Here is a 27,025-nt window from a genome sequence, read left to right as displayed (position 1 = left end):
AAAGTGGCTAATGCAAGGGGAGCAACATTTCTGTTTTCCAGGTTGTATATTTTCTTCCTTTGTTTTGCTTTCTTTCAGAACAAATTGGAGCATTGGCTGATCAGAATATCATACATGTGGCATGTGGGGAGTCGCACAGTTTGGCTCTCAGTGACCGGGGCCAGCTGTTTTCTTGGGGTGCAGGAAGTGATGGCCAGCTGGGCCTCATGACTACTGAGGATTCAGTGGCAGTACCCAGGTGAGCATGTTACCCAAAGGAGTCGTGATTTGGGAGTCAGGAGTTTTGACTGTTTTCTTCATGCTGTTATTTCCTTTACACTGCCAATATGCCTGGTAACACTTGTGAATACACAAAAACAATTCTGTTTAGAAATGTCTGCCTCAAGTTATAAACAGATGAGCTGGTCCGGAAGTGAATGTGTTCTGGTGGGCTAGCTGCTGGCTGAGTTCCTAGCAGCTGGCAAATGTGTTGATGAGAAAGTATGCCCCTTTTATCTCTTATGCTTATTTACCTTGAACTGATGATCAGGAATTTTTAAAGTACCTTTTTTTTTTTTTTGAGGCAGGTTCTCATTTATCCCAGGTTGGCCTTAAGCTCACTGTGTAGCAGGGGCCAACCTTGTATTTCTGTTCCTCTTGCCTGTACTTCCTAAATGGAGGTTCCTGGGCCCTGTCTGTCATAGTCTCCTCCTTAGCATTTGTGAAAACAATAAATAATTTGGAGATCCTACAGATTTTCTGTGCCACAGTAGTGACTTTCTAAAGTGGGGGTGGTAGGTAGTAGGGTTTTAAAAGTGGGTTCCAGGTGTGGGAGAACTTCCATTTGTTTTAAACAGCAAATTCCTAAGAGTCAACCTAGTTAAAGCTGTAATAGAATTTTTTTATCAGACAAGGCTACCTGTTTGATTTTTAAAGATATTTTAGACAAGATGATACTTTTCATCAGTGTCTTTAGTTGAGAATGCTTCTGATAACTGTTTTTGTATGACTGCACATTTAAGAAAACCCTCTTCTGTTTTAGGTTAATACAGAAGCTGAACCAGCAGACCATCTTACAAGTTTCCTGTGGCAACTGGCACTGCTTGGCTCTGGCAGCTGGTAATTTATATAAATATATGCTAATGCCATGTTATCTTTAAAAGCACTTCTCTCTTGTAGTCACTCCTATGTTATCTAACTTGAAAGCTTTAGCTGAACAGTGGCATTTACCAAACAGCCTTTCTGTAGCTCAGACTTTGTTGGACATGTAGATAGCACTGCAGGATGTATCCAGGACCGTGCCCAGGTGTTTTTGAGAATATAGAAATATTTGCAGACTTTGTCTAGAAAAGCTACAGTCCATTCTCAAGCTCCTCTCTACTATCAGGATTCCAGATAAATGTAAAACTGGGAGGCGGGGCAAGGACACGCTGTTCCTGCTCCGCGTCCTGCCCAGGCCTCTGTCCCACAGCAGCGGCAGCTCCTGAAACTATGCCGAGTCTCCTGGTTCAGTGTGGTCAGAAGGAAGGTCCCCTTCCTTAGATGTGAGCCTGGTCACCAGCCTGTTTAGAACTGAATTTACTTAAACCTTTAAGGTTTTCTTTGGATAAGGGTGGATAGCCGCTGAAGGCCACTAAAACTTGCGTTTGCTTCTCAGTTGTCAAATGCTAACTTAGTCTTTGGTAATCTTAAAACACAGCATCCCTTTGCTTTCTCTTCGGTGAGTTTGGTGTATGTAGGGCAACTAATGAATGGGGTAACAGCTAGAGTGACTCTGTCTATGGGAGCCGTGTCTCTTTGTTTGGAACATCACTTGTCCTGTTGTTATTTCAGACGGGCAGTTCTTCACATGGGGAAAGAACAGCCATGGACAGCTGGGCCTGGGGAAAGAGTTCCCCTCCCAAACCAGCCCCCAGAGGGTGAGGTCTCTGGAAGGGATTCCGCTGGCTCAGGTGGCTGCAGGAGGGGCGCACAGCTTTGCCCTGTCTCTCTCGGGAGCTGTTTTTGGCTGGGGAATGAACAACGCAGGGCAGCTAGGGCTCAGTGATGAAAAAGGTACGTCACGTCTCTGCACGCACTCTTCAGTTTAAAAACACATTCGCTTATTTAACACATACTGCTTGTGGACCTACTGTGTGTGCTGGCCCGGGGCTAGGTGTTGGGGGAGCAGCAGTGAGCAAGACAGGACGTCTATGACTTAATGGAGACCGTGTTCTAGTGGACGGATGCCAACAATACAGAGTAAATAGATAGTGCGTCACACGGCTTTCGGATGCGCTTCGTGTTCATCACGCGTTGGTCAGGGAGGAGCTCTCTGATAAGAGCATATTCAAGCAGAGCTCTGTAGCGAACCAGCTTGGAAGGGGGGCACGTAGATAACTGGGTGAGGCATGTTCCAGTCAAAGGGAACGGGAACTGGCAGGGAAGTGAGTGGTGAGGAAGCGGAAGTGGAGATAAGGGAGGATGCTGTGTGGGCCCTGCTGCCAAGGACCCCAGAGGGCACAGTGGGGACTTTGACTCCTTTACTCAGTGAGGGAGAAGAAACTAAGGGTGTTGAGGAGAGGTGTGGTCTGGGGTGAGTAACTATGGTGGGTCAAGGGGCAGGATCTATTTGGAGGTAGAAACAGGGGTCAAGTTTTTGCAGTGCTAGAAGACGATGATGATTCTGTTTGTAGGTTGTGTAGTTGGAAATGAAGGGGAAGCTGGAAGGACCAGGTTGTATGTGTGGGGCAAGAGAAGATGGCGTGAGTCGGAGTGGACGGAGTTAGAGACTATAGGGAAACTACGAGTTAAGGTTTTAATAAGCTGAGCTTAAATTTTGTTGGGCTTTTCACGTAGAGGTGGAGGCAGAGAGGTGAGGGGAGCCAGGAGTTGAGGGGATGTAAAAACTCATGCTGGTAGTTGTATGAACCTCATTTAAAAAGCCAATGCTAGTGACATGCTTATGCTTCATTTATTTTAGATCGAGAGTCTCCGTGTCATGTGAAGCTTTTACGGACACAGAAAGTTGTGTATATTAGTTGTGGAGAGGAGCACACAGCGGTTCTCACAAAGGTGAGGGAATTAGGGGACTTGGCTGTGGATCGGGGTGGGGGCAGGGGGAGATGGGCAGTTTCCCATTTTGCAGGGTGGCTGTGGTGGAAAATTACCATGTTTGGACTTTAATTTCCTCTTTAGCTTTGATTGTCTCGTCCTCTTTGGTCTTGATTGTCTTAGGAGGAATAGAAAGAAGACTGCTTTTTGAAAATATGTCTATGCTTTCCTCTTGGGTAATCTTATATATTGTCTAGGTGACATGTTAGATAACTTAAAAGTATGGCATATATACATATGCAAAACAAAACACATCCTTTGTTCTTTTATAACAATTCATTTGAATATATAAAACAAGTAATAATTTAATTGCTATTTTAAAATTATTAGACCGTCTCTATTGCTTCTAAAAACACTGACATGCTAGAAAGAATGAAAATCAATCATTCCTTCTTTCCTTTCGTCCTTCTTTCTTTTTTGTGGCTATTTTGAGACAGGGTCTTGTGTACCAGGATGGCCTTTGTCATGCCTTGCAGTATGTATTAATATGATTTTTGAGTTCCTGCTCTCCTGCCTGTGCTTCTTAAATATTGGGACTATTGCCTTGAGCCACCATGCCTAGCTCGAAAATGTTTTTTCATATTGAGAACTTGCTATCATATAGACTTAGCATTTTTTCAAGTACAAATTTAAAATCTTTTTTATGGAGCTTATGTATGTGTGCTACGCACATGCCTGTTGCCTGCGGAGTCCAGAAGAGGTCTTTGGCTCACCTGGACCTAGAGTTATCTATGGTTATGAGCGTTGGATGGTGAGTACTGGGAACAGAACTCAGGACCAGTTCTACTGCTGTTCCTAAACTGCTGAGCTAGCATCTAATAAACATCTCCACAAAGGATGATGGTCATCTGTGAGAGTGACACCTTATACAGAGTGGTGAGATGGCATTTTATGTACAGGTTTTAGAGGACAGCCCTCAAACTCAGGCACCAAAGTCACTTGACCCTTGTTCCTTGTCAGAGTGGAGGCGTGTTTACCTTTGGTGCTGGTTCCTGTGGGCAACTTGGGCATGACTCCATGAATGATGAAGTTAATCCAAGAAGAGTCCTGGAGCTGATGGGCAGCGAAGTGACTCAGATTGCCTGTGGCAGGTGAGTGTCCCCACGAGCTCTGAGGGTAGCGATGCTAGTGAGACTCAGAAGACGATGTGGTAGTGTGGAAGCCTGTGGGCTCACTCAGCCACTGCCATTTAAAGAAATCTTTTTGTTGTTGTTGTTTTCTTCTCCTCTTCTCCTTCCTCCTCCTCTTGCCCCTTCTTCTTCTTCTTCCTCTCTCTCCCTTTCTTTCTGTTCTTTTTTTTTTTTTAAAGCCTTGCTTTATTTTGTAGACCAGGTTGGCCTCGAAATCACAGAGATCTGCCTACCTCTGCCTTCCTGAGTGCCAGGATTAAAAGCTTGTGCCACCACACCCAGCTGAGAGACTTTCTTTGAAAAATAAGGAGAAAATTATTTCTGGCCTACCCACTGTGCAGACATGCATGTGCATATATACACATGCACAGACCCCCACACTAGCAATTATAATACACACACACACACACACACACACACACACACACACACACACGAGAGAGAGAGAGAGAGAGAGAGAGAGAGAGAGAGAAACAGACAGACACGGACGGAAGAGAGAGAGAGAGAGAGAGAGAGAGAGAGAGAGAGAGAGAGAGAGAAACAGACAGACACGGATGGACAGACAGACAGAGACAGAGACACAGATAGAGAGAGACAGAAAGCCACAACATCAAATTAGGAAAAACTTTTCATGTTTTAAGTAGCTTTATGCTTTAGTGTTGGACTACTTTCATAGATGTCATGGGTCTCAGCCACAGGTTAGCCGTGCCGGATGGGTGTCAGAGGAGTCTGTTGTAGTAATGAAACTTAAGAACATGGAAAGGCTCCACAGGAACTTGTAGAAATTGCTGTGATCTCATGTGGAAGTTTAAAACAAAATCAGACTGAATGTATATCTTTATCAGTAGAAAGTATGCCAGCAAGTTATTTATTTACCCACAGACAGCACACCCTAGCCTTTGTGCCTTCTTCTGGACTCATCTATGCATTTGGCTGTGGAGCTAGAGGTCAGCTGGGAACTGGACACACATGTAATGTTAAGTGCCCGTCTCCTGTGAAGGGGTACTGGGCTGCCCACAGTGGTCAGCTTTCTGCTCGAGCTGGTAAGAATAATTTTCATTGGAATTATATTTCTAAGTAATCATAACTATCATTTTAATATGTATTTTTTTACTTGTCTTCAACTACGTTAGAGGGAATTAACAGGTTTTTTTTTTCTTTCTTTCATTGTGTTTTGGTTGTTTATTATCAAGTCATTTCAGTACTTATTCTGCATGAAGCTCTGCAATTGAGAGCCTAGAGGACAATCCAAGGTGCTGGTGGTGTATATCTTATTTTTGTTAATGGTGAAAATTAATCTTAAAGTTGTAATTGATTGCTTAACAAGTTCCATTAACAAATAAACACTAAAAAAACAAGCACATGACTATTGGCCATCACCCCTTTGCCAGAAGTAAAGGTCTTATCCCACCTGAGGTTAAATAACTTGCATAAGAACAGAAAAATTGGGCAGGCGCGATGGCTCAGCAGTAAAGAGTACTGTCTGCTCTTCTAGCGGTCCTGAGTTCAATTCCCAGCAACCACATGGAGGCTCACAACCATAATGTCAAAAAGGAGAGGGGAGGGGCATGCGGTAGGGAATAAGGAAGTAAAGATAAAGCGTAAAATGATGTAATTATATTGTAATAAAAAGAAAAAAGCAATTATGTGATCTTAAGAGTGTCCCTGTGACCAACCAAGGACAATACATGCAGTAAATATCAAACCCCTACTCAGATCTAGCCAATGGACAGGACATTCTCCACAGTTGAGTGGAGAGCGGGGACTAACTCTGACATGAACTCTGGTGCCCCATATTTGACCACTTCCCCTTGGTGGGGAGGCCTGGTGGCACTCAGAGAAAGAATAAGCAGGCTACAAAGATGAGATTTGATAGCCTATGACCATATAGTGGGGGAGGAGGTCCCTCTTGGTCACAGACCTAGGGGAGGGGAATAGGGTAAAAGGGGGAGGGAGGGAGGAATGGGAGGATACAAGGGATGGGATAATGATTGAGATGGAATCTAAATAAATAAATTTAAAAAAAAAAGAGTGTCCCTGTGATGAGACCCTGGGACTTGAAAAAGATGTCCTTGTACTGCTAGCATCATCCTGAAGGGGATAGAGAGAACCATATGCAGGTGTGTGTGTGTGTGTGTGTGTGTGTGTTTGCTACACACGTGTTACCATTTATAGTAGTGCCCATTTTAGATTTCTGGCTGGTGGCATGACAGAATTAGCATGAGAAATAGAAACAAGGTCAGGGTTAGCTGGCTGGGAGGGTATGGCCAGTACTTCATATGTTTATTTTTAACTGAACTAGAAACAGTCCAGGGCAGTGAGCCAGGAGGGCCGCTTTTCTGTACATAATTCAAACAGATAAGCTCTCTGAAGGGTAGTTTGGAACAAGGAGGGATGTGGGAAGCAGCCGTTTACAAACATACTGTCTGGTGTGCTTTTTGACAGATCGCTTTAAGTACCGAGTCGTTAAGCAGATCTTCTCTGGAGGGGACCAGACTTTTGTACTCTGCTCTACGTATGAGGTAAATATCACATTTAAAGTAGAATGATGGTAATCAGTGTTTACGGTAAGAGTTACACAAAAGCTTTGTGGCTCTTTGTTTATCTTATTAAAAGAAACAAATTAAACTTTCACATTCTGCCCACTTAGCTCCTTCGAATTGCTAATGATTATCCTGTTCTTAACATTTCAGAGTTGTAATTTATAGTGTAGAATTAATTATTTATATTCATACTTGGTCTAAAAGAAATGTAAAGCGACTTAGAGCATTTGTGCTACTATTTTTCTGTGTCTTCACTGTTAAGTACAAGGAATGCCAGGTGTTTGATAACTTAGTGGGATTCATTGTCTGAGACAACTGAGTGTATAATGAATATTTAAGAGAGATACAAAGAAGTTCAGATATTTTAAAATGTTTATTATTTATTGCCTGGTCATGATGCCACACTGAGCTTTCCTTTCCCTTGCTCCTGCATCAGTATTTCAGGTAAGCCACAAAACACAAGTGGTGTACATGTGCATGGCAGTGCACTTCCGTAACCCCAGTACACTCGCCTGGTGGAGACTGCAGGTCAAGTGATCCTCGCCTGCTTGGCCAGTTTTGGCCAGCCTGAGCTCCATGAGACCCTGTCTCAAGGGAAAAGAAAGGAAAGGAAAGGGAGAGGACGAGGAAGAAGAAGGAAAGGAAAAAGGCGACAGTGACATAAGCTTTTCAGAGCTCAAGGTCTGGTATAGATAGAAGAATCTGTGACATTATTTCGTTCATTCTGCTCTTTGCGGCCAAGGACAGTCAACTGAGGGGTGCTGGAGCTTTCTCCTCTTTTCTCTCACACACTCCTGCTTCTACTAACAAGCTCTGCAAGGGGGCAAACTCAAGTCAGTAACTGGAAAAGCAGGAGATTTTGGTGGGAAGAAAGGAGCACCTGTGGACACAAAGGCCTTTGCAGTTGAGAAAGCCCCTTCATTGCTCTGACACTGCCAATTTCTTCTTCTTCCTCCTTTTTTGTTTTTTGTTGTTTTTGTTTTTGTTTTTGTTTTTTTGGTGTTTTGGGGTTTTCCAGACAGGGTTTCTCTGTGTAGCCTTGACTGTTCTAGACTTGCTTTGTAGACCAGGCTGGCCTTGAACTCAACAGTGACCCACCTGCCTCTGCCTCCCAAGTGCTGGGATTATTAAAGGCACTGCCCAGCGACACTGCCATCTTTTAAGTCATGTTGCCTTCCTACCATTCCTTGGTTCTGTAGGAAAGGTGCTGCCAGGCAGATGCTGTAGCCAGTGAGCCATGTTTCAGTCAAGAGCCTGCAGGAAGCCCTGTAGGCCAGCCATCTTAGGGGTGATGTAGGGTGGCTACCTTAGACATGTTTTGGGTTCAGCTTTGTAACTTCACAGAGAAATCCTAAAGGAAGCTGAGCTTATGCCATTAGGAAATGCTAAGTGCTAAATCCTAAATGCTAAAAGCAAAAAGCACAGGGTTTCTTCAGTCATTTTTGTTTGTGTGTTTGTTTGTTTTCAAGTAGTAGACTTGTAGGAATTCCTTTCCGAAAGAAACTGAATTAAGATTCTCTCTTTCTTGTTGTTTTTGAGGTAAGTTTACTCTCTGTAACCTCGGCTGTCTAGGAATTCTCTCTGTAGACCAGCTGGCCTTGAACTCAGAGACCTACCTACCTCTGCCTACTGAGTGCTGATAGTAAAGGCATGTGCCTCCACTGTGGGAGAAACTGACTTAAATAATATCCAACTTTTTTTCTGAGAATTAAACATAAAACTTAAATTTCCACATACAATATGTCTATGTAGCTGAGTTTTAAATATATTAGTAGTGTTGGGTATGGAAAGCAACCCACTGATAAAAGGAAGTAAGGTATACGATAGTGTTAGTGTTAGTTAACCTGTAAGTTAAAGTTTCACCTGGCGAAAGGTGTCCCCTATTAAAGTTTTAAGCTCACAATGGAATGTTCCTCCCCTTTATCTTGAGAAAGTAGCCAGGCTCACCTGAAGCTCACGGTTTCCCTTTGTCTCAGTCTCCAAAGTGCTGTCTTTGCACACCTGTCTTTTCAAGTATAAAGCCACACATATTTACATATATTATTATATGTAATATAACACAAACATGCAAGATGCTTGTTAGATGCGGAGATTGAAAAGTATATGCTTACCTAGTTCCGCTATCACTACTTGAGTGTGTGAAGTGGTAGCCAGAAAAATAGTGCTTCAGAATCTTTGGATTTTGAAATATTTACATATATATATATATAAAGTACATTGGAGATGGAACCCAAAAACTACACAAAAGCTTATGTCAACTTGAATACATTATGGAGGTAATGCCATATGACATCTTAAATCACTATGTGTGTGAACGTGAAACTCACTAGGACTCAGACACACTGAAGGCATGTTACATGACACCTTACATCACTGTTTGCAGGCACGTGAATCATGCTACAGCTCAAACACACTATTCAGGTGTGTAACAGGACATCTTAAATCACTGTGTGCACGAACAAAGCTTCTTCCTGGGGGTTTCCACTTCTGGACTCACAGCAGTTTTGGATTTGAAGCTTCCAGGTTTTGAAAGTTCCACATATACTCATATTTTTCTTTGCTGTGCTTCTTCGCAATCTAGGTGTACTGAGTGTAATCACAGCCTCACCTTTTCCTTTATAATATTCTCAGGATAAGCGAAAGAGGGAATGTAGTTAAAATGCTTAGAGGTGTGTGTGTGTGTGTGTGTGTGTGTGTGTGTGTGTGTGTGTGTGATGTATGTGTCTCTTTCTCTCTGCCTCTCCTCCCGTTCTACCTCTCCTCTCCCTCTCCTAGCATGTGGCAGGCTCTGAGTTTTGTCCCCACACCCATGGAGGGGAAAATTAGTGTTTTCCTTGTATCTGTGGGCTATTGAGTATGTGATGAAGAATGAGTGAAGTAGTTTGAGACCTCCATGTATTTTCTGTAAGTTTGTGTTATTGTTGGTGTTCAGTTGTCCCCTTGGGGAAGCAAGCAATTCAAGGTTAATAGGAGTAGTGCTTTATAACCAAGATGGGGAAAGGGAGCTGTGTGTTTGGTTCAGTTGTCTATGTTGGTTTAAGAGTTTCTTTTGATATAATTCAATTATAATATTTGTTCTTTTAGTATATGTGTGTAGTCATTTTTGTGAGGTAATTATCAAGAACAAGATAATATGATGTGTGTTACGGAGACTTTCCGTTCTCTGCATAATGTTAGCTGTCAACTGTGGAACAGAACCAGCAAGCTTCCTGTGAAAGCTGAAATCTATGTACAAGTGTAAAGGAGAAAACAATGATTTTTCTATGAATTGATGGCCAACTGCATGAATATTACTTTTCCCTTCTTTAGGATGCACATACTGTCAACTTTTTCTTAGTACTGGATAATGAGTAGATGTTGGAGAAAAAAAGTTGAAAACAAGCAGATAAGTACTTATAGTGCTTTCTTTAAAAACACCACTAAATGGTTTGGCAAGACAGCTCAGAGAATAAGGGCGCTGCCACCAAGAGGCAAGATCTACTTCTGAAGCCAACATGGGGAATGGAAAGAACCAATTCCTGGAAGTTGTCCTCTCACCCTCACACGTTGTACACACACACACACACACACACACACACACACACACACACACACACACACGGGTTGGGGTTGGAGAGATGGCTCAGTGGTTAAGAACATTGATTGGCTACTTTGCTAGAAGACCCAGGTTCAATTCTGAGCACCCAAATGGTAGCTCACAGCTATCTGCAACTCCAGTTCCAGGGAATTCATTACCTTCTGGTCTGTGGGCACTAGGCATATAAATGGTACACAGATATATATATTGGCAAAGCACTTACACACATAAAGCATCAAATTAAAAAGTATATCACTAAAAGGTATATAGTGTGGACAGTATTTGGGATTTTCAAAGCTATTATTAAAATCCTTTTGAAATGTCCTTTCATAAGATTAAAGGTATATACATGGAGCCAGAAATTAAGAGTCGCTGGGGCTGAGGACATGGCTCGGTAGTGAAAATGCTTGCCCTGCAAAATGTGCTGACAAGAGTTCAGATCCCAGAACCTTTGTAAAAGCCAGGTGGGTATGACATTAATCCCATCATTTGGAGGCAGAGACAGAGCTAGCTGGCTAGCCAGACAAGGCATGTAGTCAGCTCTCAGGCCACTTGAGAGGCCTTGTTTCAGGGAATAAGGTGGAGAGTGATCAAGGAACTGTGACCAAGATAACCTCTGACCAACACATGCTTCTACATGCACGTGTGTGCACACCTTACACACACATTTATATCCCCCGCATGTGAAAAATACATCTGTAAAGGCATGCACCGCACACACAAACAATTGAGGAAGAAAAAGTCATGTGACTGAATTTTCAGAAATTGCCTACACTATAACTAATTTTTGTCTCTAAACATATTACAACAGTTTGATGTAGCCCAGGCTGGCTTTGAGAATTCACTGTACAGCTGAGGGTGGTCCGGTCCTGAGCTCTTGGTTCCTTCGCTTATTCTCCTCACCTCCCAAATGCTGGGATTATAGGCATGTACCATCACGTGTGGCTTAAACATTTTCTATACTACGTTTTCTTGGAATTGAGGGAACAATCATGGCAAGAAATCCCAATATCTCTATGGGATGGTGACTCAGAGCAAGAGGAAAGAGAGCTAGAAAAGTTGTCACAAGTTGAAACAGACTCTCTAGAAGAAACCCCTTGACTCAAGGCTCAAAGGGACAAGGCTCAGTGGAGGGAGATGTTAAACTTCGGTCTCTCACAAAAGAGGCTTCACGCAGCCTGCTGTGGGACCCTGAAGTTCAGGCAAGGCAGCTGAGCCTTTGTATAATGGCTGCCTGCCACTGAGTATAGCAGAGTGGAGCAGCGGCCCAGGAAGATCGTGAAGAGCAGACTGCCCTCCTAGCTGCAGGAGTGGGCGTGTGTCTGTGGTCCGGGGGAGAGGCTCTGGGAAGCCACCAGTTCCTTCCTCAAGTTCGTGACGTATGATGTGGAGTCCACGCTCGGGAAGGAAAGGAGAGCAGATCTGTGCCTGTCATTTCTCTTGTCTCTTGCTTTCATTTCTCCAGAATTCTTCTCCTGCTGTTGACTTCAGGACTGTGAACCAAGCGCATTACACCAACTTAATAAATGATGAAACCATAGCAGTTTGGAGACAGAAACTCTCAGAACACAACAACGCAAACACGATCAAGTATGTGGTTGTCTTTTCATTTCACTTCTTCCACAGCATGCTGGAGTTTTCTTACATCAGCTGGGTGGCTGATACTCTCTGCACATATACTGAGTTTTGCATTTACGGAATCGTTTTTGTACATTTATTGAAATCTCATCTCATTATCCTCCAAATAACACAGTGGTTTGCTCTGCAGTTTTCACTCCTCATCACTTACCATTGCAAGATCTGTGAGTTCTTTGTTTTATGTTGCATCTAGAAGTGGTTTTCTTTAAGGAACCTTGAATCTTAACAGCCTTTTATTTTAACTAATTTGAGTAACTTCTACGTTTTTTTTCATTCAGTGTAAAATTAGTTAAAATGATAATTCAGAGTCTTCTGGGAACAAGGTGTAGCAAAAGTGTCAGACTTTTGTTGAGTTTGGAAAATATTTTTTCTCTGTATTTTTACACATTTTTATTGACTTTGATGACTATGATCAGCATTTCCATGTTTCTCCTGTAGTCTCATTTATGAAAACAAATAAATCAATCTGTGTAACAAAGATGGCTATCTTGAAGAAAAAAATACACAGTGGATTTTGCTTTATGATCCAAACTATGCTGGGTGAAGTAAATGCCCAGGCCCCGCCCTGCAGCAGTCCACAGAGTCCCCTCCTGTTGTGGGCATTGCTAAGGAGCTGAGGTTAGATGGGGGAGGAAGGATAAGAGAGACCAGGATGCTGAGCAGCAGGCGACCTATGTGCATGAACTTTACCAGGACTTCTGATTTCTTAGTTAAAAGTGGAAACGAGAGGAAGTCCCCTCTAAAGATGCTATATGACCCACATTCTACAGCTGACAGAAGTTCCTATGGTCTCCTTCCTCACAATTTACTTGTTCTGTCCCTTGTCTCTGGTGGCAGTCCTGTCCTCACAGAGTAGGCAACTTCCACAGATTCTGCAGATGTGATAGTCAGGCTTTCTTTCCACTCATCTTCAATTTCTTTCTCAAATGGTCAGTAGAATAGGACAACATGATTGGGCATTTATTAGCTTCTGTGCTTGCGAAATAGCAGCTTACTTTAAAAAAGAGAAAGAAAGAAATGATAGGAGAATGGCCAAGCTTTTTGTTAGAATCAATTTTGCTTTTATGATTTTTGACACTTAAAAAAAAAAAACCTTAATGTTGTCCATTTTGAGGTGAAACACTGTTCTCTAAACCAGGCATGCACCTGCTAGAGGAAAGAAAGTGCCCCAGTGACCGAGTGGGCTGGCTAGGCGATGACTGGCTTGCTACTGAGGCTTATATAAGTGACGATTTGTAATTCTAAAAGACTCCTTTCTCCTTTTCTGTCTTCAACAGTGGAGTTGTTCAGATACTGTCTTCTGCAGCTTGTTGGAATGGAAGTTTTCTGGAAAAAAAGTAAGTGTCCTTGAAGCTTCAGAAGCCCATGTGTGATGTAAATCCTTATTGAAGCAGAAAGCTGACATTTGCATAAAGATGGAAGCATCTGGCAATAGTGAACTAGAGGAGCCCAGGGTGTTGGTGTTCACTCACTCCTCACTGGCAGATTTGCAGACAGAAAGGGTCCCTTCTGAGACCTAGTGTGACCGGAAGCCGGAACTGCAGGCTGTCTGAGGGTGCTGCTCTCCACATGTGTTCCTGACTTGTTCCTAAATTCAAACTTCTTGGCTAATTCTTTGTTTCTGTAGTTTGCTGAGGTAATTTTCATCTCACAGCAGGAGTGAACTCTTGTGGAGGTCTTAGGGAGGGAGGCTTCATTCTGGGGCTCTGTGGATTCAGGATCAACTCTGGCAACCATCAGAGCCAGAGATCAGAGGCAGCAAATAGGGTGTCTCTTTGGCCTTATCTCTTCTGCAGACGGCCAGCCCCTTAGGAACCTCAGGTAGCAGAATGGGCTTGCCAAAGATTGGGATCTTTGGTGATCCCAAATCCTATCATTTTGTGGTCCATTTCAGCCACTGATTAGGGTAATGAAATATTAAGATGAATATGTTAATCAGTTCTCTGTTACTGTAAAAACCATACCTATGATAACTGAAAGGACATGCTTACCTCAGGTACATTTTCAGTCCACGGTTAGGTGACCACATTTCTTTTGGATCAAAGGAGAGGAAATCCATCATAGCAGGAGAAGATTCCATGTAGAAGCTAATTACCTTCTGCTGGCTGTCAGGGAAGAGGTAGGAAAGGGCGAAGGTCTAGTATTGAAGGGTACACACACTGTGTCTCACCTTCTTAATGCTGTCGTCTCACAGTGATGTTACAGGCCATGGTCCCTTCCCTCCACACTTGCATTAAGTAGATATTCAAAGGGCAACAACGTAGAGCAGTGAGGAGGACTAAAAGGGTGGGTGAGAGGGAAGCAGAGGAACCATCGTGTCCCCTGTTACTGCATGAGAAATGCAGTTCTTGTCTCACAAGGGATGAGTGGCCATTTATTCAGGAGCTAAGTGTGAGGGATCGTGGCCTAGGAACACAGATTTCGGTTGTCCTAAGTTCCTTATTCCAATGTGGCAGCAGTTTCATGAAGTTTTTATAGAAGGGGAGAAAAAACCCAAAACAAACAAACACCAAAAACAAAACAAAACAAAACAAAAAAAACAAAGAAAGCCATAAATCAATATGTTTTCAAGTGCCTTGGTGAGTATATCAGGGATAACCTCCTGTCTAGGCCTTAGAGTCACCTGACTAACTACATTCTTAGCTTATGGGTGTCTGATTATACCTAATTAATAGTCACACTTATGTTAGCTCACAGTGATGAGCAGTATATGGCTATGAAAGGGCTAAAGATGGCCCAAGGTAATTTGGCTCTGGACTTTTTTACTTTATAGGAACTTTTTCTTTTCTTTTTTTTTTTTTTTTTTTTTTTTGGCTTTTTGAGACAGTGTTTCTCTGTGTAGCCTTGGCTGTCCTGGACTCACTATGTAGACCAGGCTGACCTTGAGCTCACAGCGATCCGCCTGCCTCTTCCTCCTGAGTGCTGGGATTAAAGGCGTGCGCCACCACCACCCGGCTCCTTTCTAGGAACTTTTCTTCATTCTTCAGAACCACTGTTTAGTTAGAGGCTACAAAGGTGGTTCTTTGTTTACTAGGGCACCTGAAGTCAAACACTCCATTCTGTGTGTGGTCGCTGCCTTCCCCTGAAAGGAAAGGTAAAATGGGTTGTACTCTATGGTGATGCTGCAACAACAGCGGTTTCCACCCACGGTGACTCTGCAGCGTTTCCTGGCATTTTTTGGCTGTTACAGGAGGGAAGGGGAGGGTTGTGCTTTTGTTTCTAGTGGGTCCAGAGGTGCTGGTGAACATCCTATAGTCTGGCCTGCCCAAGATAAGCTTGTCAGGGCCTCAAAGCCAGTATTACTGAGTCTGAGGAAGTCTGTTCTAAAGGATACGTTTTATGAAGGCTAGGAATGGCTGTGGCCAGATGTACTAGGCTATGGATCTTTAGTGGTAGACATTAAATTTAATTGTATTTGACAGAGATGCCCCAAACATACACTGGAGAAAAGACAGCATCTTCAACAAGTGGTGATGGTAAAACTGGATGCCCAAATATAGAAGAACGAAACTAGACCCTTATCTATCACCCTGCACAAAAACCAACTCCCAATGCACCAGAGACTACAGTATACAACCCAAAAATCTAGAAGAAAACAGTTTGCACCCTACAGCAAATATATATTAGAAAGGACTTTTTGAATAGTCCTCCGCTTGTTTAAGAGTTGAGGCCAGCAACTGATAAATGAAAACTCATAAAACTAAAAAGCTTCTATGAAGCTAAGGGGTTATTAACCAGGTGAAGGGTGCAAGGGAGTCATTGTCGCCTACACATCTAATAGAGGATTAATAGCAAGAATGAACAAAGAACTTAAATTGTCAAGCAGACAACCCAATTAAAAAGTAGGTCATCTACCTGAATACAGTTCTTCTGAAAAGTGAGAATGAAAATGACTAAGAAAAATCCTTAGTATTAATTCAACATCCTTAACAATTAGGGAAATGAAAATTAAAATGACTGAGATACCCGTTTTGCCACAGTCAGAGTGGCTGAGATCAGGAAAAGAGCTGGCAGCTATTGCTGGAGAGAATATGGGGAAAGTGGAGCCCTCTTTCATAGAGATTTTTCTTAGCAACACAGGAAAGAAATCCTTCCACCCTTGTTCAAGGTTACCTTTAGCATATTAGAACTAATGTCTTAGTTAGTTAATTCTTAGACTAGCAGCAAAATGCTCATCAAGGAAGTCTGAAGCAGTTGTTCTGGATCTGACCATTTTGATTCCATTATATATACTAAAATGTACACCTTCCAAGTTTTCATCTATTTAACATTGTCAGAGATTGTTAGAACCTATTACTCAGAGCAATGCCTGTTTTTCGAATAAATATTTTGTAAATTAATAGATGTGATATATTCAAGAGTCTCTGGGAAGCTAAGATGTGGGGAGTTGGAAAAATCATTTGATTAAAGTTCGAATAGTTGCTGTACAATCCCTGGTGGGTGAGTGTAATTGAATCTGTCTAGTTAAGAGAGATAGTAACTTGACATTTGTTGATCTGACTTTTATTTTAAATACTTTTTGAGGGAGGCTTGGAATAAGAGAGTCTATGTGTCATTTGTTCCTGAGTGGGCCTATTTGCATAATGGAAATGAGTGGGTGTGGGTGGGTGATTGCAACCAGCCACAAAATCCACAGCTAGCATAGAAGTGGGTCAGGCAAGGGACCTGCTTTCATGCTTGTAAATGGCCTGACTTGAAATGATAATGTTTTACTTTGACTTGAGGGAGGAAAGGTTTGAAAAATTTGAGCCATGTTTAAAAGTGGAATTGCACACAGCCCTACCCCACCCACCAGCTCTTAGGAGGCGGAAGCAGGTGGATCTCGGTGTTCAACGCCAGCTTGTTCTAACAGAGACTTCTAAGCCAGTAGGGACTACCTGGTAAGACCTTTTCTCAAAACAAAAACAACCAGGGGGCTGGAGAGATGGATCAGAGGTTAAGAATACTGTTCATCAAAAGGTCCTTAGTTCAATTCCCAGCAACCACATGGTGGCTCACAACCATCTGTAATGAGATCTGGTGCCCTCTTCTGTAGTGCAGGTATACATGCAGGCAGAACACAATAGAAATAATAAATAAATAAATAAATAAATAAATAAATAAATAAATAAATCGATCTTTTTTTTTTTTTAATATGAAACAACCCCAAGTCTGGTGGATAGAATTGCCGTTAAGTCTCCTACTGTTGGTCTTTTCAAAATTCGTGTTCTTGAATATGGTATCTACTAGATCAAATTAAAATCTGCCTAGAACGGGTAAGCTAATTAACTACTTACAGTTTTTATCAGTGTTTGCCTCCCTTTATTATATATGGATCTCTGTTTGTTTGCTTAGAATTGATGAACATTTTAAAACCAGTCCCAAAATCCCTGGGATCGACCTGAACTCAACTAGGGTTTTATTTGAGAAGTTAATGCACTCACAGCACTCCATGATCCTAGAACAGGTATGTTGTTTGTGTTTGTAAAATGCAGCTTACACTGGGGTCTGCTTTTAAGACACAAGGAACCTCAACACGAGGCAGATAGCCTTAATTTTGTAAAAATATTCGTGTTGGGAGTTGGGCTGTCTGTTGCCTCTCTAAAGTATCAGGTCCATGTGGGCGGGAAGCTCCTCCCTTCTTCCCAGGCTCCTTCTGTTTGCTCAGTGCGCACTGAATAAGCAAGAGCTGTGAGTTCATCAAATAACTTACGAGTTTGGAGACAAGTATTTAAGCTTCGGATATGTTTAAATCTCTCGCTACTTTTTTTTTCTCTCTTACAGATATTAAACAGCTTTGAAAGTTGCCTCATCCCCCAGTTGTCAAGCTCACCCCCAGATGTGGAAGCAATGAGAATCTACTTAATACTGCCAGAGTTCCCCCTGCTTCAGGACTCGAGGTATTACATCACGCTGACCATTCCCCTGGCGATGGCCATCCTGCGGCTGGATGCAAACCCCAGCAAAGTATTAGGTAAATTCATCCATCGTAATACCACTGGTTCTGGACTGACTGCCTTTGTTTTGTCAGCTGGCTCTTGTGGACTGAGATCTAACAATCTATTTGTTGCCAGTTGATAGCTTTACCAGTTAATCCTCTCTTGGCCGTTGATTTCTAGCTTAACCAACTGTTTGCAATTGGTGCGAATTGAACTCTTATTAGCTTACTTGATATGAATCATGACAACTTTGAGATATTCGTAAAGTTAGGTTCTTGAACTTTAAACTGTTTCCCTCCCGCATTTGCTTGCAGTTGTAATGCCTCAAATGTTAGTGTCCTTCTGTCTGTCCCTCTCCAGTACGGACGTTTAGGGGGTGGGAGCCAAATGAACAGCTTTTGTGATACAGAGATCTCCAAGAAAGGAGAGACAGAGAGTGACCTAGTGAGGACTTACGGAATGTTTGTTTTGTTTTTCTTTTTTAGGACAGTTGAGTCCACACTGATTTTTGCAGGCTCCGGACACTTTGCTGAGATAAGAACCTTCCGTTCCTCAGCGGGCTGGAGAGGGTCTCTGCTGGAGTAGCGCCCGAGACGTTTTTAGTAATCCGGTGCAGAAACCTGTCACCTGGCTTTTTACTTTTTTTCCCCTTCCCTTGGTAATTTTTCCAGGTGTTTGTTGCGACTTGGTAACTTCTGTGGTTCAGGTGGCCTGAGTATCCCTGGAGTATGGTTTTCCCTCAAGCGAACTGACCTGCTTCTGGCTTTCCCATTGTTTCCACCTTCACACAAGAGATAAAACTGGAAGTACTAATGAATGCATTAGTAATATGTTAGTAATTTATTAACACATTGCAAGATCAGGAGCTGTTCAGAGCCTGTTTTCTTAGGTATAAAATAGAGCAAAATGGCAGTTTGAAAAGACAGTTTATCAGACTTTTTGAGTTTTGGCATTTTAATTTTTTTTTTTTTTTAATTTTTTCCAGGCCAGGTAACACAAAACATTGCAGGATTATTCAGGTTACAGTTAATTTATTTCTAACTTCTTACGGTTCATATTTAAGAGAAAACTTCAAAGTAGTGCGAGCACAACAGATGCCTGTCACACAAATCCAACAGCTGCGTATAGTCTGTCCTTTTTATTTGACTCTTTCCCCACTTTAATTTTGCAAAGTTTATTTCATGTGTATGGTTATTTTGCCTGCATGTATGTCGGTGTACCATGTGTGTGCCTGGTGCCCTGGAGGCCAGGAGGGGGCATCAGATCCCCTGGAACTAGAGCTTCAGATGGCTGAGCCGCAGTGTAGGTAGTGGGACTTCAGTGCTCTTAGCCTCCCACGTTAATTTTTAATGAAATATTTTAAATAAGGGAAACTTTATGGATTGCAGTATGGCTGAGTACCTTTTGGAAGAATTCCAGTGAAATAATCCTGCCTGGCTATGAGGAAATACCACTTTGAGAGAATATATTTTACCTATTTCTTAAACACACATTATGTCTTATAACAGGAAGGAATGGTTTCCCTCTTCCTCTCTTAGTATGAAATGTCCCTTGCTCGCCCTACAGAGTGTCTGAAATGGCTGAAAACAATGCTGAAAGGACCAGGGCACACAAATACTACTGTAGTGGGTGCAGGCCCCTGTGCCCAGAGTATGTGTCTGGCCCCCACACAGCCTGGGAACTGAACTTTTTCAGATTAGCCTTCAGAATGAGTTGGAAAAAAGAACATAAAAAAAACATTTTAAAATGAAAGAGACAGGGGGAGAGGGAAAGAGGGAGGGAGAGAGGGAGGGAGGGAGGGAGGGAAGGAAGGGAAAGAAGTTTTAGGGTTTCAGGTATAGCTGTTTTCTCCGCACATGTTTTAATGGTTCCTTTTAAAAATCAGTTTTGCGAAGCTGGATGATAGACTAATGTTCATCTTCTAGCCATGGGAGTTTTAGCTAGCAGGAAGAAGACATAAGAAAGAACACTTGCCCACGGTTGTGTGTTGAAGCATGTCTTTCCTTCTTTCTTAAGATAACTGGTGGTCTCAGGCTTGCCCGAAATACTTCATGAAGCTGGTAAGCCTCTATAAAGGGGCAGTCCTTTACCTGCTGAGGGGAAGGAAGACATTTCTCATCCCTGCACTCTTTCACAATTACATGACTGCAGCTCTCAAGCTTCTGCAGAAACTATACAAGGTGACCCTCGGGGATGGGCGGGGGGCAGAGGGTGGGTAGAGGGATGAAGGTTACCCCCACCCCCACCCCCGGGCTCCCTAGGACACCTTTTCTTTTTTTTATTTTTTAAGACTGCTTGTCTGTTTGTTCATTTATTCACTTTACATCCTGGCCGTAGCCCCATCCCTCCTCACCTCCCAGTCTCCTCCTCTCTCTCCCTCATCCCCCTCCTTGTTCCTCAGAAAAGGGGAGCCTCCCCCCTTCCCATCCACCCCTCTGGGAGACTTTTCAATTCCTTAGATTTAGTTGTTTTTATTTTGGTCTTCACCAGGTAAATCTTAAAGTGAAGCATGTGGAATACGACACATTTTATATCCCTGAGATTTCTAGTCTTGTGGACATTCAGGAAGACTACCTCATGTGGTTTTTACATCAGGCAGGCATGGTAAGAATGCATGTAAAGCATATTTGAAGGCTTTAGCCATTTTGTGCTTCTTTTAAAAATACATTTTATTAATTTATTCATATTGCATCTCAATTGTTATCCATGAGCCGTACATCTCTTCTTTGACTTTAATGCTGGTACCACACCTGTCTTTTTCACTCAATTAATTTTTGCATGCTTGAACTGTGGAACTGTATGAAATGTAGGGAACCATAAGTGTCATTAGGCTTCATAAGGTATCTGGAGCTGCAGTTATAATAGGAAGAAAAGTAAATCAAAGTATCCAAACAGTCAGACTGGTAGAATCAGTGGGAAACTCGAGTTGTTTCTTAGTACATTGTAGGCACCAGTTCAGAGAGATGAGACAGTTCTGGAATTCTGTTTTAAGGCAGTGTGAATATTTCAAGATTTGTTTGTTTGTTTGTTTTGCTTTTTTAATATTTTACATATAGGAATGTTTTAGCTGCATGTATGTTTACAATATGTGCCTGCCTGGTGCCTGCAGAAGCTTGGCAAGGCCACTCAGTCTCTTAGAACTGGAGTCACAGACTGCTGTGGGTTGCTGTGTGGGCACTGGGAATCAAACCTGGGCCCTCAGCTCTGAGCTGCTGAGCCATCTCTGTGGCCCCTTGTTTTGTTTTCGAGAGAAGATCTCATGTGTCCCAGCTTCAGACTCATAATAACCAAAGATGACTTTTATCCTCCTGCTCCTCACCTCCCAGGTCTGGGATTATCAGTGTGTCCTTTTATGCCTTCCTTTTATGCATTGCTGGGGATCATACTCAGGACTTCTTTCAGGTAGATAATCACCCATCTAATGAACTATGTCTCCAGTCCATGTGAATATTCTTAATATTGCTTATCCATACATTTGAAAAGAGTGAGGGTGATATATTTTACACTATTTACTTATTCTTTTCAGCCACAAATTAAAAATCAAGATGTTAATTATAAGCTTTCATCATTTCTTGGATCTTGGGAGATCTGGCACACAGCTGGATTCCAGAAGTCATCAGCTGGCTGGGTGCATGGGCATCTTCTACAGGAGGCTTTCTGCGCACCACCTCCCCACTGATTTATCCCTGACGTTTAGGATCATTTGTATTCATTGTTCTCTGACAGATAGTCTATTTCATTCTTCGTATGTGAACTACCCAGACCCTGCAGCCACCTTTTATTGAGGATGGCATGAATAAAGATGTCATACATTCCAGACCTAACTGTGATGATATTTGACCCAGAACTCACAGATATGTGGATTCCTGCCTTCTACCATAGGCATGGCAGCAATTGCTCAGCGATAGCAGACTAGCCTGGATATATTCAAGGGTTTTAGGATTTGTGCAGATTTTAATGTCAGAAAACAGGTGATCATTTGATACTTACATTTAAGGCAGCTGGTACAGCAGACGTATTTTAAGTGAGGCATTTGCTAGTTTCTCAGATTCATCACCAGCATTTTTTTCTGTATAGTTTTGAGCTCTACAGTGGTCTCTAAAGGTAAAAATATTTATATGAATGTATTTAACTAAATAGCCAAGGTAGTTTTCTTTGCCAGATGATAGCTGATCAAATTAGTGGAAGTATTCTTATAGAAAACTTAAAAATTAGGACACTGTTGTATTTTTTTTATAAGATTATGTTATTGTTTTGAAAAGCAAAATGCTTTTCAATAGAAATCATGTTTTAAAAGAGTTGATATTGGAATTTAATGTGGGAACTTCCGTGGACTCTAGTCTTATTTTCTTTAGAAATTATACAGTATCAGCTTGTAAATTATAAGATGTTAGATAGAGAGAGAAGCGAGTCTTAATGAGTTGTTTCAGGTAACTGCTTTGCCCCCAGGTAGAACACAGAGGCCTGGGCAAGTTGAACAGCTTTTCTCTAGCGTGGCTTTCTCTGTCCATGCATCATGCTGTCAGCAGAAACCATGTGGGAGTCCATGGTCCATGCTCCTGCTGACTGTAAAGGGCAAGGAAGCTACTCTTACAGTGGTATTGATGACTGCAGACTCACAGTTGAGAAAGAGAGTCATAGAAGGCTTCTGTGACAACTCCTACCCTCCAAACAGTAACAGCCTAGATAGAAAACCGTCCAAGAGAACGATTAAAAATTGTGATAAGGGCGCTCAAGTGTAGCTCTCCACAACTGATGGCTTCTGTCAGGGGTGCAAGTGGGAAAGGATTCAGAATTTTTTTAAGGGGCTGGCCATGGGGGGGGGTGGGGGGGGTGGGGGGGGGTGGGGGGTTTGACCATGCTCCAGTGCATGTATAGACAACATAAATTGGACTTGGATTTTTTTTTTATTCCTTCTTTTTTGAGTGGGTGGTCACAGTGGTTGGGGGTGTGGGTGAGGGGGTTTAGGAGTGAGTGTAATCAGGGTTCGTGATGTGAGGAGGAGGCAATAGTGATTTCTCTTCTTTGTTAATAATGTGCCATAGTCTTTATTTAAAAACCAAAAGGTATACAGTGAATGTCCCTGTAGGCTCCCAAAGACAGTACCAGGACCAGTGAGACATTTAGTGGTTTGTAAAGGCACTCAGAGACAAAATACGAAAAATCTTGCCACCTTGCTGGTGTGTCAGAGGAGGTGCCGCCCAGGGAGTGTCTGCCTTCAGGTGTCAGGCAGGCACTTGGCGGAGGGGGGGCGGGGGGGGGAGGTAGCAGCACTTCGCTTCCAGGGCTACGCGTCTGTGCAGATGCTCCTAGTCAGGGCGCATCTAGGAAGTGTTGATTTCATATTTAAGAAAGGATGTTTCTAGTTCTTCAGTTCTGATCTATTTACTTACTTGTTGCTTCTGTTTCATATACTTTAAAAAATGACTTTGTGAGTTGCACCTTGAAATACAGTTCACTGGACCCGTGGAACCTCAAGTCTGTGAGACCCATTTCTAGGGACCTGCATTATATGTTCCAGACTTGGTTCCACTGGACTGGAACTGTTTCTCTGGCATTTCTCATTGTAGAGAAATGTTCTAAGATTCCTTAAGGAATATAATTCTAAAGGATTAATAGGATGGATTTTAATTATTACTGCCATTATATGAGTTCATTTAAATGTGCATAATCACAAAAGGAGACATAGTTCTTATTCATATATCAAAACATAATACCGATATACATAAACCAAATTAAATGTACACATTAAATACAATATATATGAACCAAATTAAATGTACACATTAAATAGGAAAATGCTATAAAATGCTTATGAGCTCCACAGACTTAGTATGGTGAGCCAGTGTGTCTCCTGGAAAGGAATGTTCCAGCATTCTAGACAAAGACTAGAGCCACCAGGCCTAGGCTTGAGTTCTCTCTCCCACCTTCAGGGATGACTCAGCTATTTTCTCCCTCTGCTGTTAAATCTTATTCATGCAGCAAGCTAGAGGAATAGTGGCTTTTTCCTTAGTAAACGCAGCATCTATCAGGCAAAAATGCCTTTTTCTTTTCTCACTGAACTTGCACAGTTAAGTCATTAACAGATAAGTGTAAATTGTGTGGTAACACATAGTTAAGAAGAGACCTTTCACAATGTGTTTTTGTTTTGTTAAAATCATTTAAAAACACAGAACACTCACTCTCTGAGACATTAAAGCGATACAGTGCACTCGGATCTCCAAGCATGAGTTTGCTCATTGTTTTCTTTGTATAAATGTTACAGATCAAGATGATCTTTATTCATAGTTTTTGTGTTTCTGTTAAAAATATATTTTTGTATAACTGTCATGAGCACACCATGCTAGAAACATGGACGGATATGTTTGTGTCTTTCTGCAGTATATCAGTTTATTGAACAAGAGTAAATTCACATCTGCTAGTTATTTTCCGCATTGCTGTGACTAAATGCAGGGGCTCGGGGGCAGGACCAACTTAATGGCATTGAGAGAGATGTGATCTCTCATAGTGGAAGAAGTGAGACACTGGGAGCGTCTGGGTCTGTAGTATCTTTCAGGAATTCAGTCACTCAGATGACTTTCTCCTAATATTTTTTTTTCTTGCGATAAGCTATCCTGTAGCCAAGGCTGGCCTCAAGCGTACTGTATATCAGAGTGACCTTGAAGCCCGCTTCCGCCTTCTCTGCGTGCGAGGGTCATAAGCGTGCCCCACCACGCTCAGTCTGTGTAGTGCTGGGGACCAAGCACAGGCTTTGTATGTACAAGGCATGGACTCCACCTACTGAGCTCCTTTAGCCTAACTGTCTCAGGTTTTGCTCTGGCCAGGAACCCGGCCCATAGGATGCTGCTGCCCACTTCCATGGTGGGTCATTTCTTGTCTTACCACTTTTAACAGTATATCCAAAATGCCTGTCAGAATATTGTAAATTGACCATAAAAGCCAGCTATCTCATGAGAGATGGCTGTTAGTGTATTACATGATCTTTTATTATAGTGTTAATTATTAGCATTACCTGTGAAATCAGATTGCACTTCACAAAGCATGTGCGCAGGTTACAGAATGGCCACAAAAGAGCTGCAGTGCTTAAGAGTCCTTGTGAGAAGCAGATGCAGAGCACTGTAGGTGCTTCCTTCTGGTCTTGCTGAATCCAGATAGATTGCTGCTGGAGGCCAGCAGAACTGAGCCCCAGGGCCAAAAAATGAGTCACAGCATTATGCCCGTGGCAGGGCTGAAGCGTCATCAAGGTGAGGTACAGGACCTGGTTCAGATGGACAGATGGTTGAATGGACAACTCAAGTGGGCCATGGCTGAGCTGAGTTGAAGCCCCAGGGAAAGCTGGCAGTTCTCTGCTTGGCAGGTCCTTAAAAGTCTTTTACTTTTTAAAGAATTTTTTTTTTTGGTCTTTTGTTCAGTCTGTATCCATCAAAATATCTTTTCTTTCTCATCAAAATGTTGTCAGCAATTGAAATGGTATTAGGTTGGTGGCTGAATAACCAGATAATGTGAAAGGGTTTGTTATATATATTTTATATTTTGATGGGGGTAAAATTATGTTTTTATAATTCAAGTAAGAGTCTGTCTTTTTTGTTCTTTATACAGAAAGCCAGACCGTCTATTATACAGGTAAATGATGCCTTTTGAATACACTAATGTATCTCCAGTGTTCTCTGTAGAATACTGTAATAACACCAATGCTCTATTTTTTTTTTATAGGATACTGTAACCCTTTGTTCCTACCCTTTCATCTTTGATGCCCAAGCGAAGACCAAAATGCTACAGACTGATGCTGAGTTACAGATGCAGGTAGCTTGTTCAGAGTCATTTCTTCCATTTACCATTCTTCCCAATGTCCACATTCAGCTGTAATTTTTCCTAGTGGAGGAGTATATTTCTGAGTGAAATTTTATTATGACTTTAAAAAGTTACATTTTTAAATTATTTTATTTTATTTTATTGAGAAAAGCTCTCATAATAGTCCAGGCTTTATCTGAAAAAAAAGTTTTTGGTTAGAAATTGATTCCTTTGTTACATTTTAATATATATGTGTACATATATATATTATATATTTAAAGTGTGTGTATATATACATTATACTTCGTTCTTATTTGCTTCTTCATTACCCTCTATCTCCCTCTGAGGCACATGCTTACTGGTCCCCTTCTCCCCTAAATTGCCCCTCCTTTCATGTTGTCTGCTGTTTCTCTCTTGTAACACTTAGGCCTCTTCTGCTCTCAAAGTCCCCTTTTTCCTTCCATGTAAGTGTTCACAGTTAAATGTACATTATGCACATGAGAGAAAGCAGGATGTGTTTTCCGTCTGACTTCTTCTGCTTAGCATGCCCCTCCAGCTCCAGCTGTTTTCCTGCAAGTGTCATAATTTCATGCAGTTCTCTCAGTGAATTCTTAGAGTTATTTCTTGTGAAAGCCCTTGCCTGTGTCTCTAACATTTTTCTCTAGTATCTTCCAAAGTTACTTTGATCTATTTTGAGTTGATTTTTGTATATCTAGTTGGGTTTTTTTTTTCTCTCTCTTTTCTTTTTTCTTTTCATGTGACTATCCAGCCTTTCCAGCACCATTTGTTGACGAGGCTGTCTTTTTTATTATGTGTGTTTTTGACATCTTTGTCAAAGGTGAGGAGTCTGTAGCTACGTGGGTTTAATTCTGTAATCTGAATTTTTTTCTCATTAGTTTTCTACACAAACTATATCATAATAATATTGCTACAGACTTGTTTAATATGTAAATTATATTAATATACAGGAAATAAAGTGAGATTTTGATGAAGACTGTATTGAATTTATTGCTTTTGGTAGATGGTTATTTTTATGGTATCAGTCCTGTCTTTCTATCTTCTGAGAGCAGTTTTTCATTTCCCCCCCCCTACTATCTTAAACATTAATTGTCAAGGTCTTTTACCTATTGAGTTGCGTTTCTTTCCAGGCCCATTTTGAGTTCCCTATGTAATCAAGGTTACTTTGAAGTCTTGGCCTTGCTCCAGGCTCCTGATGCTAAGATTATGGGTGTATACCACCATGCCAGTTTCACTAATCTTATGATCAATGTATATTTATGTAGACTTGGAATAATAGGTATTTTCTCTTTCTGCCAGGTAATAAACACTGGCAGCTTTGTGGACCCTGTGTTTCCA

At 41.8% G+C, this 27,025-nt stretch overlaps 1 protein-coding gene across 2 annotated transcripts in view; it reads left to right on the top strand.

Moving 5' to 3' along the window:
• Nucleotides 1-27,025, top strand: part of HERC3 (HECT and RLD domain containing E3 ubiquitin protein ligase 3) — a 92,543-nt gene that overhangs the window by 29,665 nt on the left and 35,853 nt on the right. For both annotated transcript variants that reach the window (XM_084786980.1, XM_084786981.1), the window contains 15 exons: nt 79-238; nt 1,022-1,098; nt 1,813-2,034; nt 2,942-3,033; nt 4,033-4,163; nt 5,085-5,245; nt 6,648-6,724; nt 11,788-11,912; nt 13,238-13,297; nt 17,295-17,406; nt 17,724-17,913; nt 19,895-20,058; nt 20,369-20,482; nt 25,478-25,501; nt 25,592-25,681. In XM_084786980.1, the coding sequence (XP_084643106.1) occupies nt 79-238; nt 1,022-1,098; nt 1,813-2,034; nt 2,942-3,033; nt 4,033-4,163; nt 5,085-5,245; nt 6,648-6,724; nt 11,788-11,912; nt 13,238-13,297; nt 17,295-17,406; nt 17,724-17,913; nt 19,895-20,058; nt 20,369-20,482; nt 25,478-25,501; nt 25,592-25,681 (1,799 nt within the window). The remainder of the gene's footprint in view (nt 1-78; nt 239-1,021; nt 1,099-1,812; nt 2,035-2,941; nt 3,034-4,032; nt 4,164-5,084; nt 5,246-6,647; nt 6,725-11,787; nt 11,913-13,237; nt 13,298-17,294; nt 17,407-17,723; nt 17,914-19,894; nt 20,059-20,368; nt 20,483-25,477; nt 25,502-25,591; nt 25,682-27,025) is intronic.

The sequence above is a fragment of the Acomys minous genome, assembly GCF_964271855.1.
Source record: "Acomys minous genome assembly, chromosome: 6".
NCBI classification, from domain to species: Eukaryota; Metazoa; Chordata; class Mammalia; order Rodentia; family Muridae; genus Acomys; species Acomys minous.
This window is presented reverse-complemented; position numbering and strand designations above follow the sequence as displayed.